The sequence below is a fragment of the Tenrec ecaudatus genome, chromosome 6 (genome assembly GCF_050624435.1).
Source record: "Tenrec ecaudatus isolate mTenEca1 chromosome 6, mTenEca1.hap1, whole genome shotgun sequence".
NCBI lineage: Eukaryota > Metazoa > Chordata > Mammalia > Afrosoricida > Tenrecidae > Tenrec > Tenrec ecaudatus.
This window is the reverse complement of record NC_134535.1, coordinates 109,748,038-109,764,521: the sequence shown is the minus strand read 5'-3', so window position 1 is coordinate 109,764,521 and position 16,484 is coordinate 109,748,038. Positions and strand designations below refer to the sequence as shown.

The following is a 16,484-nucleotide window of genomic DNA, read 5'->3' as shown; positions in this document are numbered from 1 at the left end:
ACAGTTCTGGCCATTCCCTCGCCAATGCAATTCTCCAGTTTCACGATATTTCTTCTAACACGTCCTCAAGGTCTTTCTATGTCCTTAGGGGGGAAAATCTCTCGAGAGCATTCCTTTGTAATCCACAAATAAACAAGCCAGAGTCACCATCATCTTCTGAGTTGACCTCTCTGCCTTGAATTTGAGAAGCCCAGCTGATCCCTTTGGAAGCCACTGTTTTCAATGGAACTGTTTTTGAAGGTGCCCTCCAGAGACTAAGACAAGTGTATTATCGGGGGGCTCATCTCAGCCATCCACTGACGGCACAGTCTTGCTTCAACACGTTCCACGCAGAATGCATCTGTGTCTCTAAGAACAGGAGTCCTGGCAGCAATGCATGGTTTTGCTTCCTTTCATCTCTGTGTGTGTGCGATGATCTTTACAACAAAGAATTTGAAGCATACTACTTCTACATTATTTTAGTTGTCGAGAAAACAGTATATAGGTTTCAGTGTCCTTTTGGATTTCTACATTTTAAATATAATGAAACATTGAAAATGTTAAGTGTTTGCACTCTGATTGTGACAGAAGGAATAGAAAGGGAAACAAGTAAAGGACGTTTACTCGGGTTCTTCACAATTTGTATGTAAATCTTGCGTTTTTGAAATGGGCCTTATCTCCTAGAATTGTTGACTCTATGTCCTTATTATATAAATCCATTCACATGTTGGTATCTGTGCACTCTATCCAATATGAATTTTACAGCATCCAGGGCTATGTCTAACACTGCCACCATTGATTTATTATGGAAGTCATGTAATTAGGCAACAGGATTTCTGCTTTGCAGATCAGCATTAATGTAGCAAGAGGGTCTTCTCACCCGTATGATTTAAAATACTCCCATCCATAGGGAACAAAGAACAATTATCTTACAGAACAAAACAAGATCTGAGGTAGTTAGTTTATTGTGCCAACCTGACCAATAAACACATGTGGGATTAATTGAAGGGTGGAGAGATAAATGGCTCGGTGAACTTCGCCTTTCCTGTCTCTTCTTCTTTGATTATTGGACCATTGCACAGCTGCCTTGCTTGTTCTTTGCCTCAAATTGCAAGCTACACTACCTGTGAGACACCTAACCCATGGACTGTGTCGCTGTAATTTGAAGTTCCTTCAATACCTGCTTTGCCACACCATTGGAATTTACATCTCTTGAGCTGGGGACTGTTGGGCCTTGTCATCTGGCTGACTGTTGGTGACCTGCCTTGTTCTTTGCTGCCTGTGCCCAGATAGCCTGAATTGCTCTACAGAGGACTACACGGCGGCCCTCAAGACTTGAAGGACTGCCAGTGTCTCACAACTGTCTCACGGGAGTGAGATACACTGAGCCATTTGTACTGCTTTATAATTTAATCAACTGTTTATTTATGTTATCTATATAAATATATATAATTATTAGCATTCAGGTTTTGTTTCTCTAGAGAACCCTGTCTATCACAAGATCTCAAGCAGAGCAGAAAAGCAAAGGTCTATACCATCTCATAACCAGAGCCAGAGTTTAATGGCAAATATGAAATAGGAGCAGAGACTTTCCTTGAAGTCCGCTGGCAAGGATTCCATGGTTTTGGATTTTGAATAAAAGTTGGTAAAGTGAATTCTAGATCAGAAAACAGAAACCTCAAACACACATAAGACAATCCAACTTGGACAACACTTACCAGAAACAGAAAAGTTTAGGGTGATCACAAAACCTTTTTAATGAGAAGGAATTGACGTTTAGCTTATGAGTTCATCACATATCTGTTTTAACTTGAAATGTCCAGATTTTCAAAACACATATAGAGAAAACAGAACAGATGAAATGAGATGTAGCTAAAGAGATGCCCCTTAAACAGAAACAATCGGCTGAAAGTAAGTGATTAGGAAATGACACACCACAATGGCAGTAATAATTAGAAACATGGGGTGGTCATATGAACATCAGATGAAGTAAACTTCAAGGTAAAGCTGGCTGTCAGAAATAAAAGACTTTGAAAATTACAAAAGGAAAACATTTTCTCAGGAAGACCACAATTAAAAAACAAAAAAGGCATGTGCTATTACAGCCTTAGATGGTCAGAAAATTACCAATCACCTTCAATTATAAAATCTTTATAAAGCTATTTTGTATTTTCCATTATAGAATGATCCAAGAATATACATTCTTGTCAAGTGCACATTTATTTTTCCATAGCTTCCATGGGTTCTCCATTTCAGAATTTTCATTAGGCTGAAATATGTGTTGGTACTGCATTCTTATAAGCGACTCGGCTGACTTGGGGGCTTCATCTTGCCATCCTCTATTGGGTAGAAAAGGAGTCATGCAGTTTCCAACAACAAAGTTGTGGTTCAAATCCATGAGCTACTCTATGGAAGAAAAACGTAGCAGATGGCTTCTATAAAGATTTGCACCCTTAGGAATCTTATAGGGCAGCTCAATTTCCCCCCCTAAAAATCAGGAACATGAAAAGGAGTTTTCACTCTCATCCTGTCTACAAAAGCAGAATAAATGAATAAAAACATAAGGTTAAAATATAATAAGTATAAATGTTTCTATTTACAAATTACATGTTTACTTATATAGAAAATCCCAAGAAGTCTACAGCATAATTATTAGAAGTAATGAATAATTTTCTCAGGTTGCAGGATCCAAGGTCAATATACAAAAGCAATTGCTTTTAATACAGTGGCAACTCTTGGGAAATAAAATCTTTAAGGCAATTTCACTTACAAGGACAGCTCAAAAAATAAACAAAAAATTAGGAATAACTTAAACAAGCTACATAAAATCTCTATACTGAAAACCTGAAAAAAATATTCCTGAGAAAAATTAAAGAACTAAATAAAGGAAGGATAGATTATGAGAGTTGATATTACTAAGATGGCAACTCTTCTCCAACTTGTTTTATAGATTCATTTCAATCCCTATGGTGTTCTCACAAGAAAAAAAATGGGGGGGGGGGGTGAACAAATTTGAATGCTGATCCAAAATGCATGAGAAAGCTGAATATCCAAAACAAAATTGGTTAATAAACAAAGAAAAAAGTTATGACCTAGCATTACATAGCTTTAAGATCTCCAAAAGCACAGCAATTAGGACAGAATGATAGTGGTATTCAGATGCGTGACTATATCAAAGGAGGAGAAAATGCAAGTACAGAGCCACAAGATAGATGACACTTTATGGACTTATGATTTGTTTTATGACAGTGCTAAAGCAATCCAATGAGAAATGGAAAATCTAATCAGCAGATGTTGCTGGAACATACAGTTGTGGTAGTTACACAATCTGTTGTCAACTTGAGACTATTCTGAGTGAAGTGCTGGAGTTTAGCCTGTCAATCAGGTTGCAGCTTGATGACCTCATTTGGAGGCACTAAGGAGATAAATAGCACGCTGGAGGAGGAACACATGCACTCTCCCTGAGAGACTTTTCTGTTGACAAGTCACATGGAGCTAGGCTGATGGAGCCAGAGCCCTGGAGCTGGAGGAGCCACAGGAAGACCCATGCCAGCACTGAGATGCTTCTACCACCACTGAATCCACAAGCCTTTCCACCCACTAGCCTGTGATCTTCCTGCATTCAGTGTCATTGCATGTGTTGTGTGAGGCTGAAGAGGAATTTATACACTGGTATTGGACATATGGGCTAGTATTGGACTTATGGACTTGATCTGAACTGGGCTGGGATGTTTTCTCAATGTGCACTGACTCTTTATATAAAGCTCTTTATTACATGCATATGAGTCTCCCTAGATTTGTTTCTCTAGTGAACCCGGACTAATACAACAGTTATCAATTTGGAAAAATAAATCGAATCTTAACCGCTACCCTACAACATATGCATATTAATTTAAGATAGCTAATCATCCAAAAATTTAAAATAAGGCTATAAATTTTCTAGAAGAGCACAGGAGCAATTGAGGGAACACAGAGAGGGGAATGCAAAAGATTTCCAAAAAATCATATATGGTAAATATATATATGCTATGTAAAATTAAAATAGTTCTAAAGACCTTGTTAAGTAAGTGAATATAAATGCCATAGACTGTGAGGAAAATATCTTCAAGACATACCATATATATTCGTGTATAAGCCGAGTTTAATGTGCTGAAAAACCCGGGTTTGGCTTATACACGGGTCAGTGGTACCCCAGCGAAGTGTAACATCTCGTTGCCCTCCCCCACCCCCCATAATAGGACTAGCACCTGTTGTCTAGCGGTGCCATTTCTCTGCTGTTCATTCAAAGCCCTGCTGACACTGCAGAGCTTTGAATGTTTGTTTACTCACATCTAACCAATCAGAGCCATCCTATGACATGGACAGCTCCAATTCAAAGAAGCACCTGTAGTGATTCACTTACGCCACAAATGAACTGGTAAGGATGTATCTGTGGCTGCACTCCGCCTCTCCCCTCTGACCTCTGTGTTAATTACATCCTGCATCCCCCATCCACACGGACTCCCCCGACTTCCCGACTAACACATTGGTGGGGAAGGGGGTTGCCATGAAAGTTCTTTATCAAAGTCTTGTTTTTTTTATCCTATTACAAATGGATACTCTTGAACCAAAACAAAAACACCAGTCATATGGGGCTGGTTTCAAAATGAAGGTTGTGTCAAGAGCAGAAGAGAGCAATAATAGTATTGCAAGTAGGGAATTCTGTGTTGAGAAAAGCAAGTGAGGGAGTGGCGGAAAATGAAGGCTGACTTGGAACCGATTCCAAAAGCTAAAAAAGCTCTTTGTTGTTTAATGTCTTTTTATGGGCTCTAGAGAGTGAATTGCATAAATGGGGTATGGAATGTCGTCAAAATGGTTACTGCATAACACGCATGGGAATCCTCATACGTGCTCTACAAATGGCTAAGGATGACAAATATAAAGCACCAGGTATTGAAAAATTTGCTGCATCAGCAGGATGGTGTACCTGCTTCATCAATAGGTTTGGCCTACTATGTTTGAGACAAAGAACAAATATTTCCCAGAAATTTCCACAAGACCTTGAAGAAAAAATTATGTCATTCCAGTCATTTATTATAAAACAAAGAAGGATTTATCATTATGACCTTGCAGATATTGGGAATATGGATGAAACTGCCATGACTTCTGATCTTCCAAGTAACAGAACTATGGCAAGTTTGGGAGGAAAAAAACAACATTTTTCTCAAAGCCACAGGAAATGAAAAATAAAACACTTTACAGTTGTTCTATCATGTTTGGCTAATGGAACTAAACTGCATCCTGTTATTATTTTTAAAAGAAAGACGTTGCCTAAAAAGATCAATTTCCCACTAAGAATTACTGTGCGTGCCCATGTTAAAGGCTGGATGGATGAACATGGAACAAAAAAATGGCTGGAAGAAATTTGGAACTGACGACCAGGAGCAGGCTTAAAGAAAAATCCATCGTTACTTGTTTGGGATATGTTCAGAGCCCACCTACTGGATAACATTTTAAAAATTGGCAAAATCTAGTAAAGTTACTTTAGCCGTTATTCCTGGTGGGCTTACATCTGTACTGCAGCCTCTGGATGTATCTTTGAAGAAGCCTTTTAAAGACCATGTGCGAAGGATGTGGCATGAATGGATGTCATCTGGTCAAGCCCAATTAACAAAAGGAGGAAATCTCATGAAGCCTGACATAGAGTTAATAGCAAAGTGGGTTTGAGATGCATGGGAAGACATTCCAGAAGACATGGTGTGACGTGCCTTCCAGAAATGTACTATTAGTAATGCTATGGATGGCAGTGAAGACTGCACTTTGTATGAAAATGACAGCAGTGATGGTGATGACGGCGATCTCAGTGAGGACAGTGTCTATGAGGACCTCACACCAGCTGAAGCTCTGCATTGGGATACGGATGTTGATGAGGAATCCAGTTTTGAAGGATTTTAACTCTTTCCATTTTAACTTGGTTGCTGATTGAGCTCAGGGCATAGTACTCTTAAGGTATCATTGTTGATACCTTATTGTTTTTGTTGAACCTATTTTCAACTTACTGTGCTGGTTTACTAATGTTAAATGGCTTATTGTTTTTTTTATTTAAAATAAATATTTAAATACATTACCCCACTGATGTCTCAATTTTTAGTAATTTTGTTTTCATTTGTTTTGATTATTGAAACTCAACAATAGCTTCTGCATTTTCCACCCCAGGTTTATACTCGAGTCAATCAGTTTTTCTGGTTTCCCAGGTAATAATTAGGTACCTCGGCTTATACTCAGGTCAGCTTATATTTGAGTATATATGGTATATCTAATAGTAGTCCCTACTATACACAAAGCACACCTATAATAAATAATTAAATGCAACCCAACAAAACATGGGCAAGATATACAAATTGTCGCTTCACAAAAGAAAATAAATGGCATATAAAAACATTTAAAAGTTCATTATAATTAGTTACCTTGGCAATAAAATTTAAAATCACAATATGTACTAGTATGCACTTATTGATAGATTTATTCCCAACAATAAATCCATACCAGAACACAGTTACTTCAGGATATCGTGTAATAAAGTTGTGCATGATATCCTTTAAAACCAGTAAACAAGTACACAACCAATGATATAACTAAAATTGGAAAGATCAAGAACACCCAAAATTGGGCATGTTGAACAACTAGAACTTCCACCCATTGCTGGTATCGATACAAACTGATACAATTACTATACACATTTATCTACCTGCATTTTTACCCAGAATTTTCCCTTCTAGGGATTTACACAGTAAAAATAAAACTTCTTATTTTTCAAAAGGCATGGGCAAGAATATTTATAGCAGCTTTTCATAATAGTCAAAATCTAGCATCTGTCCAGGTGTCTATCAATAGGAGAATCAACTTTCTGTGATATATTCATATAATATCATCCAGAAATTATAAGAAAAATTAATAATCACTACATTATGGATAAACCTCCAAAAAAACAAGTTGAGAGCAACGTCTAACAGTTTGTACTGCAGGACTGAATTTATATGAAGTTCTTGAACAGATGGAACTAATCTATGATGATACAAAAATGAAATAGATGTTGTCTTATAGGAAAAATGAGAATCAAAAGGCAAAAATCACAGTAAACGTCCATGAAATAAGCTAATGTTCAGTGTTTTTAAGGATTTATACAGGGGTCGGCATTTGCAACATTAGATCTCTGTACCTTGTGTAGGTAAATTTTATCGTTACAAAATAGCTATAAACAAGCATTTAATTATTGTTAGTACTATAGATACTTAAGTATTTATGTGTGAAGCACACTAATCAGTGTAGTTTACTTTATATGCATTCAAAACATATAAATAAGACTAAACAATGGATGGATAGAGGGATAAAGCAAATAAAGTAAAATGGAAACTGAAGAATCTTGAAGGATGGTGTAAAAATTAGTTTAAAAGAACCTGAAAACCTCAGCCATCAAGCCAATTCTGATTCATGGCAATCTCATAGCGCAGGATTGCCCCCATGGATTTCAGAGGCTATAACTCTTTAAAGGAGTTGAAAGCCTCATCTTTCTCCCACAGAACTGCTAGTGGTTTAGAACCACCGACTTTGCAGTTAACAGCCCAATTGGCTATGACTGTTAAAATAATTCTTTTAATCTTTCGCCATATTTTGGTAATTTTAATGATGGCACACGTCAAAGTTAGTAGCTTTCTGATCTTAAAATTAAGTAAGTGAAATCTGGGTTCAAAGAAAGTAGAAGATATTAAAAACTGAAACAAGTTTAAAATGGGTCAAAAGGGAGATAAAATGAGTCGTGCATCTACCCTAATTCAGCACATTTTTTTGTAAGCCAGAATGGGAGCACATTCCCAGGGCTTTCTTGCTGTCAGGACCAATACACCATGAGGGGCATTCATTGAAGAATACTTGAAGCCCTGGGAGCTTAGAGCAACTCAGCCTGGCTACATCCCCACTCTTATTGCCGTCGTTACTTCAATTCAGACGCAGGACTACAATTCACTATCATGGTTTTCCCGAGCTTCCAACTCCTAACTCACTCTGGCAGTATTCATTATAAGGAAAAAGAGAGAAATAGTTATAATAATCATAATTGATCTTACTTACCTAAAAGTAATTTAGGAAAATTGGATGTTTCGATGTTATGGTAATATACTATTGATGTCGTGGTAGCGACAAACCCCATCACAGCAGGCATAAAGAGGTGGAGATGTCTGGACTCCCGCCGCCTGTGGAGAAAGGTACAGTGTCAGGGTATCAAGCTGATAGTGTCCAACAGTTTGTTTGTTTGTTTGTTTTGCTTCCATTTTGTTAACAAATACTCTCACTTCGCAATAAGATTCTTAAGATATAAAATGCAGTAGTAGTTGCTAAGAGCATATACAAAGGCTGAATATGTTGGGAGACATATTCTGGATGAAATTATTTTAAATCTCATAATTAAATAGTATGTCTGAGAGTGTCTATTAATATCCTAAAAAAGAGGAATAGCTAGATCATATTTCTTGATTAGATATTAAAACAGTATTAAGCTACCATAATTATATATGGATAGTCCCTACTGATTAAACCTCCTAGAGTTCACACCTTTGTGTGGCTGTGGACTTGAACATGTGTCTTGTTTTAGCTAATGAGATCTCAGCAAGTTTTGTGACAGCAGAGACCTCACAGACAGTTGTACATTGGAGCCTGTGATTGGGCCGTGCTTTCTCATAGATTCCCAGGCACAATGCCATCTGGAAGCCTCGGCAATTCTGTTGAAAAGAGAGGCCATGTAAAGGGATACATTCATTCACGTGAGACCACGTGACGGCGAACAGATAGATATACCCAAGCTATGCTCCTGGTGGAAGGCAGCCACGTGGATGAGTCTGTCTGATAGCTTCCAAAATAAAAGAATCGCCCAGCAAACCCAAAGAATTGCGTCAAGTAAAAATGCATTGCTTTAAACCCTGACATTTTTGAATTGTTTGTTTCGCGGCAATAGATAAGGAAAAGAGCTAGTGCTACAATGGAAGTGATGTGTCCTACAGCAAGTAGTAGAAAGAATTGGAAACCGCAAGTGAAATCTTCTAGCCCAAATACAACCCTTAGAAATACTTTATTTGCTACCACTTGTTTAAGGGTTCTATTTTTAATTAGTATTCCTTTGAGTCAGATAAGCAAATGTTCCATCATTCCCGTTTGATGTATATCAGGCTTTCTTGACGTAGCCCCTGGAGGATTCAAAGTTTGCAGTAGACGCCGAACCTCCTCTGTGGGATCCGTGCAATACACATTTGATTCATGGGATCAAACTAGGGAAGGGATTGTGTTGCATAATAAGTCATACCGACTTAACAGACTACTGTTTTTTTTTCATTTTTAAAATAATTTTTATTAGTTAGGATTTAATACATATATCATTCCATATTTCAATCACATCAAATAGAAATGTACAATTGTTACCACAGTTTCCAAACAATATTTTTCAACCTGGCCTCCTTTTAAAGCAAGCAAAGCTTAATCCTCATCTCACACTAAAGAAGAGATAAGTTGTTTTAAAAAGCTGTAAAAGTATTAGAAAAATTAGGAGAATTTTGGGAGCAGAGTGATCATTCTTAACACAGAAGATTCAGAAGCCTTTCATATTTTTAAAATGAAGCTTCTTTATATTAAAAATGTGCCTATAAGTAAATCAGATAACAAACTTCAGAATATGGGAAAGGGCAGCACAAACTACAGATAAGTCATTACAAAGAACTACCCTTTGAGAAATAAAGGCAGGTAGCTGCAGTGGAAAACAGAAAGCAGCACACGAAGGTAAAGGACAAAAGAAGGACCTCAAATGGCCAATGAGTTTCCACTCAGACACGTTAGACTGATCGTGAGGGCAACAGCAAGTTAAGTAAAAGTGAGGTGCTGCTGCTCAGCTCCAGGAGGGACACCAAACAGGAACCATTAATATGCAGTGCTAATGAGAACACAGGGAACCAGGCACTTTCCTGTGACTGTGAAGGCCTACACTCTTTGGAAGTTATTCAGCTACCTATTAAAATGAAAAGGACATCAAACATTTATATCAACAATCCCACTTTGGGAATTCCGTCCCAGATAAAGAATATATAGAGGGGACTTTGAAATGTTTGTTTAAAAGTGAGATGAAGACATATTTTCCATGAACTTTTTGAAGCCCAATCACGTGCAAGGGCATTTGTTTGTTGCAACATGATTTTTTGTGGCCTCAAAACTGGAGACAGTTAAATATATTGGTACACCCGTACTATGATTTTTGGCTGTAAAAAATAAGTTACTATATGTTGACCTGGAAAGATATCAGCAATTTCTAAGTAAGCCAGTATCTCAGGATGATATATATAGGCCAAACCCTTCTATGAACAAAAACTGTACACTTGGAAATATGTGGGATAATACACTAGTATTACTGGTTATCTCAAAGCAGGTAGAGATAGAAGTGATATAAATTTTAACGTATGCATTTTTGCATTGCTTCATTAATTACAGTCATTACTTGTTACATTTTAAGTAAAGGATAATTAATACAATTCAAAAATAACAAAACAGGAATAACGAGGAGTGTTAAACACTGTGCTAGGTGAAGTCTAACAAAAATGGTATCCATTAAGCTGTCTTCTTCAGTTTTCATTGGGAAAGTAAAAATAAATTTTAGAAGATGGTATTTGAGAAACCAATAAAAAAAGTTATGGGGAAGAACTTGTTGCTAATGACTGTGAAGACCAGTTCAAGACCAAGGGTGTATTTTTTTTTGCTTGCTTATTGTATTTTAGGCTACCTCATTTGTAACCCAATCACCATTCAACAGTTTTCTGGCCTTGGCCTGTGTCATCAGTATTAGTTTATGCCCTGAACTAAGTCTCTGACTGGATCTACCCATCAATCATGAGGCTAGAAAGGACAGTCACCTTGCACGCATGGTGCTAAGTTTCTGGGGAATATTGAACTGATCTAGTTCTATGTAAGATATGAACAGAGCAGCAATATGTAGAGTCACCTAGCTATTAAGGCGGAAAAACAAGTACCATCCCTGGTTATGTTAATATAATAAGTACTTGTACCAAAGAGGCTTGATCAGTTATTAATAATATTGCCAATTAGATGTCTACATGTTTGGAATGATGACCTATCTTTCTCTTTATCATAAACTAAGCGGTGCACATTATTTATTCCAATAACCACCAGCAAGACATTGCAATATAATTGGCTCTGTGGCTACAGCTTTAATGTCTCATTATTTATTAATTGCAAAAGAAAAGTATGAACAGATGTGAAGAAGATTCTTCTTAGATAAAAGTAGCTTTTGAATTGTCTATAAAGGTCTTTTCATATCCATTCTTCAATAAAAGATGTACCACTTATTGTGGCTTAAAATCAATAAATAAAATCTATTGTCTGTTACATGACTTAAGAACTCCACTGATTATGTTGAGTTATAAATAGAACTCATTATGTTCTAACTGGTTAATACAATTTTTTTCTATTATAAGATTAACAGCTCTCCCTCAAAAATATCGTTTTTATGACTGGGTTCAAGGTCTATTTCATTTATCACTGGGTTCTCAGACTTCTTCAAGGCCTATTTCATTTAACTATGGATCCAGAAAAATGGAATCATGTGAAGTTGAAGCATCGGAACTAATAAATATGTTTATAAAGACACATATAACTGTTGTGTTTAAAAGGAAAGGGGAGAAAGTTCTCTAAGAACTATACTGAACAGGAAACAAACACTAGAAAGAACATGAATAAGAACAAGTTACAGAGAGCAGATCAGGGAAATTACGTCGCAACATAAAAATAGTCAGAAGCCATGTACATGCTATCAAATGGGTGATGGCTGTCGTTCCTAGGGAGGAAGGTCTGAAAAGTTAAGGCTCATTTGGCATACTCTCAGCTCTCATCCATGTCACTATACCCACTAGTGTAAGAAAAACGGCTTAGCTAAATCAAATCACTTACGAATCTGAAACGATGCCCTCAGCTATTTCACAAACATGCACAAACAGGAGAGCGAACGTAAGAATCCATCTCAGGTTATGTCCAGGAAAATGGAGCCACGTGTTGTGATGGATTTGTACTTTTGAGCTTTGGCTTCCCCAGCCTGAAAAAGAATAGAGGAAAAGAGAAAGAGAGAGAAATTGATCAATTATCATAGTGGAAATGATTTCCACTGTGTTACATTGCTTAGGGTTCCCAACACCTATTGCTTTCTGAGGCCTTCATTATATTTTTTAAAATAACAATTTTAATTAGCTTTTTACAAGACTGCCTAGACTAACTAGCTAACATATAAACACTTATTGTAAGGACCAAGAATAACACCACTTCCAGGTGACAACATGGTTATCTCCTGCTAATCGATAGTTTCTAGGGACAAATTAAAATGTTTAAACTTGATTCAAAAGGAAAACAAGTTAATAATAATAGTCAAAGAAATTTGGTGTCTAGAATCTTTCAAAACAGAAGATCCAATCAGAGTCTAATAAGGAAAAAAGCAAGAGAAATTTGGTGATGAAATGCAAGATGCAACCATTAATCATATGCACCACCATAAGAGAAAAATGATTGCTTCTGACTGGACTGGCTCAATTCAACCAGCAGTACTGACGTCTTTCTCAAAGAAAGTTAAAGTTGTGTTTCTGGATGATGCACCTTTGAGCAGGCTTGAGAGCATTATGGATTTACCCAGTGGCTTTACTAGAACTGGCATTGTCCAGCATGGTAACTAATACTGTCACCCTGCTCCCAACTCCAAGAACCCCTTCCCAATCCTGACCACACAAAATCCTTAGTGTGAAAATAATCTATAACTTATCCAGGGTTCATGAGGGAGTGTGGATGGGAGAGGGAAGGGGCAGAAATGGGGAGCTGATATCAGGGCTCAAGTGGGAAGAGAATGCTTTGCAAATGATGATGGCAGCATATGTACCAATGTGCTGGACACAATGGATGAATATATGGATTATGATAAGAGATGTAAGAGCCCCCAAGAAAAGTATTTAATAAAAAAAACAATACTTAGCAATGATTACTACCAGTGGTAACCATAGAATAGTATGTGAGAGAAATCATTCTAAATTGTTTAAATGAAATTTCTTAGATTATATGAATACTGACAACAATTTTTTTGTAAAATCTTGGTGCATTAAATTTTATTATCAGCTACTGAGTGGCAGCTGTTTCTGATTGCTCTCCTTCTTATCCTTTGATTACTACTTCATTCACAAAAAAGTTATTGATAAAAGTTCAGAAATGCTCATTACTACAATATAGTAGCTAAAAGCAAAAAAAGGACAAAATAAGCAACATTAAAACACCTGCCATAATGTTAGTATATGCAAACAAAAACCCATGATTCAAAGCATCACTTTAATGGGGTTGCAATAACAGCTCCAACCAGAGTGTAACAGAAGGTTCAAAAAGTAAAACGTTTTATTTAGCCTGATAGGTATATTGCTGCATGTAAACTAAGCTTTCAGTCGTGTTTTTGTTATGACTACAGGGATATTTTTATTAAAAGTCCTGAGTTTCTGTGGCAACACTACACTTAAATGTTCTAGACGGTCATTTTGAAGTCATGTGGATTGACAGTATTACCACAGGCAGTCAATGCTCCCCAAACCCTGCAGTGAAACCCCTGGGCTCACCCCTACCTCATCACTATAGAAAATCATCAAGATCGCATTTCAGTAAAGTTTCGGTTTCTTCTCAGAATCATGTTGTCGTAGCTGTGGTTGTGAGGTTGCCATTGAGTTGGTTTGGATTGATAAAAACCCTTTGTATAACAGAATAAAACACCGCCAGGTTTGGCCCATCCTCCCAATTACTGTTGACCTTGAACCCATTGTTGCACCACTGTGTCAATCCATCGTTCTGTTTTTCGCTGACCCTCTACCTTACCAAGCACGAGGTCCTTTTCCAGGGACATGTACTTCTAATGTCACATGTCCAAAGTGTGTGTGCTGAGGTCTTGTCAACCTCCCTTCTAAGGAGCATTCTGAACTCTCTCCGTGGAAACCAGCTCCTGTGTAGTGTGCAGGAAATAACTTTGTATCTTGTTTTCCTCTTTTTTCTTTTTCTGGTAAGAGTATAATTTAAAGATGAATAGGAGTCTGTGCTTGAAATAGTGTAGGAAGGAAAGTCAGTATAGACAAATAAGACCCTGAAGCATTCTATGGAAAGAAATTGGTTTATGTCTTGGTTGCTCTTAAATGTACTTCGCTATTGGAAGATTACTTACATTTAACATATTCTCTTAGTATTTTGGAGTCCCTAAAAGGTCTCTGGTTCAAATCCCCTGCCACTAAGTGGGAGGAAAATGAGGGCATCTGTTTTCATGAAGATATGTAGTCACAGAAACACCGTGGAGCAGTTATTTGTCCTATAGTGTGACTATGAGTCTGAACCCATTCGATGGAAATGGTTGCATTTGGGGATTTTCTTAGAATTTATAGTATAGCTCTTGCAGTTAAATTCTGTGTCTTTTATTCAGCATTAGAATTTTCCTTGAACCTAATACTTCTTTGAGATTTTAAGTATTTATGACCCCTCATTAATTCCAGTAGTCAATATTTTAAGTGAAAATTTTTTCTCTACGATCTCACTTTGACACCTAGATGTCAAAAACTAAATTTATTAACTGTAGAATTATGGTGAAAAAATTGCATGTTCTACTTTTGACCAAAGGAATTCTTAATACTCTATAACAAAGTAATGCATGATCAACAATTACTGCTGTTACGTATGGCGACTGTAGTCCCAATATTTTTAGAGCATTTGCGCATGTGGTTAACCTGAGTAACTTTGTACCAAGAGCTATGGTAGCCTTTGTTGCTATATGATATGCTACATTACAGAAATTCTTTGATAGCTATTAGAATAATGCAAAGTACATTACCAAATACATATTTGTTCAATAAATTTGTACAAATAAATTTAAACCTTTATTTAAAATGTTGTTATACTCATTTTCTTTAGAACATCCTCATAATAGTTTTTTTCATCTATTTTAGGGATATAATAGTAAAGTAATACAGAGGATAAACCAAAAACCAAACTCACAGACACAGAGTCATGCTATAGGTCAGGGTAACTGTCCCTGTAGTGGTCCTGAACTACTGACCATGCAATGTGTAACCACTCCACCACAAAGGCTCCTAATATCAAACTCAAAACAGGGTTACCCTTTGTGGAAGGATAGAAACAGAATAAGATACGTGGTAAGAATAATGGGATAAGGAATTGATCATGGGTTCAATTGAATTCTTTCTCCTATCCTTTAATATGAGTATCTGTTTATGAATGAACATTACATTAGCATTTTTATCTATTTATTAAAATAGTTTAGTTTATAAAAAGTTCAATTGTCTACTTTGGTTGTTTTCGAGGGGTTATACAAGTTACAGTTAATACTCTGCATAATTTGCTATGTACACATACAAAGACTATCTAATTACATGGAAAACTCTATGATTGTCTCCTTTCCAAAGTCCTGGCACATATATATTATTTCTACCTAAAACATATGCAATCAACACTCCTATTTTAACTTACACATTTTGCATTATTCAAGTCCCTAAACAAATCTTTCCACCAGCCCAAGAAACATTAGTTGTACTTTCATTGAAGTATTTTAATGCTCAGTATAATTTGTTCCTGAATCTTTAACTGGTATTGTAATGTGGTAATTTCTCTTGATCTGACAAATCTGCTTCTCTAGACCATTCCTTGAAGGTTTGTACATTGTTTTACCTACTTTCTGTGAGGCTCATCTACAACAAAACAAGTGCTCAGGCATCATCTCCTGTATGTCTGTCCTTTTTATATATATGCAAAACTGCACCTGCTACTGGACGCGAACTTCTAAACAGGCATGTGTGCTCGACTTAACCATCAGAGTTAAATATATGCCAACAATGTCCATAATTAGAAAACACAAAATAATTGCTTGTTCTTTTCTCACGGACTTAACTATCAGCCTCCATATTGAAGGACTTAAGTCCACACTATACAAAATCTCAGCTCTTTATGAGACATCAGTATTATATTACTTACCAATAAACAATATTGGGAAGGTGATAAACAAGAGGAAGACATGAGGGACCAGATTGAGAGCATCCACAAAGCAGGTATTTTGCAACACACCATCGTTGATGTCATAGGAGGAACTCAGGTTGCCACAGAAGGAGAGGCTCATTTCTTCTCATACGACTTTCCCTAAAAGAAAATATATTACTAATGATAATCTATGAGCATGTCATTTTATTGTTGAAGAAAGAGGCACATCTAGGCCAAAATCATTTAAATTTCTTATAAAGGTTTTAGGCTTTCCATGTGATTCCCTTTCTCATTACTTCCCCCCAAATACTGTATTTTAATTTTAAAAGTATTGTCTTAAATTGAAAATTATAAATTTTAAGTGTGAAATAATGAATACCTATGCATAATAGTCTCTCAGGGTATTCAGGAGCAATTGGCTAAATTTATTT

At 36.6% G+C, this 16,484-nt stretch overlaps 1 protein-coding gene across 2 annotated transcripts in view; it reads right to left on the bottom strand.

Moving 5' to 3' along the window:
* ABCC9 (ATP binding cassette subfamily C member 9) overlaps window positions 1-16,192 on the bottom strand; it is a 122,484-nt gene extending 106,292 nt beyond the window's left edge. For both annotated transcript variants that reach the window (XM_075553054.1, XM_075553055.1), the window contains exons 1-3: window positions 16,051-16,192; window positions 11,956-12,097; window positions 8,086-8,207 (exon numbers count right to left, since the gene is read on the bottom strand). In XM_075553054.1, the coding sequence (XP_075409169.1) occupies window positions 8,086-8,207; window positions 11,956-12,097; window positions 16,051-16,192 (406 nt within the window). The remainder of the gene's footprint in view (window positions 1-8,085; window positions 8,208-11,955; window positions 12,098-16,050) is intronic.
* Window positions 16,193-16,484: the final 292 nt, after the last annotated feature.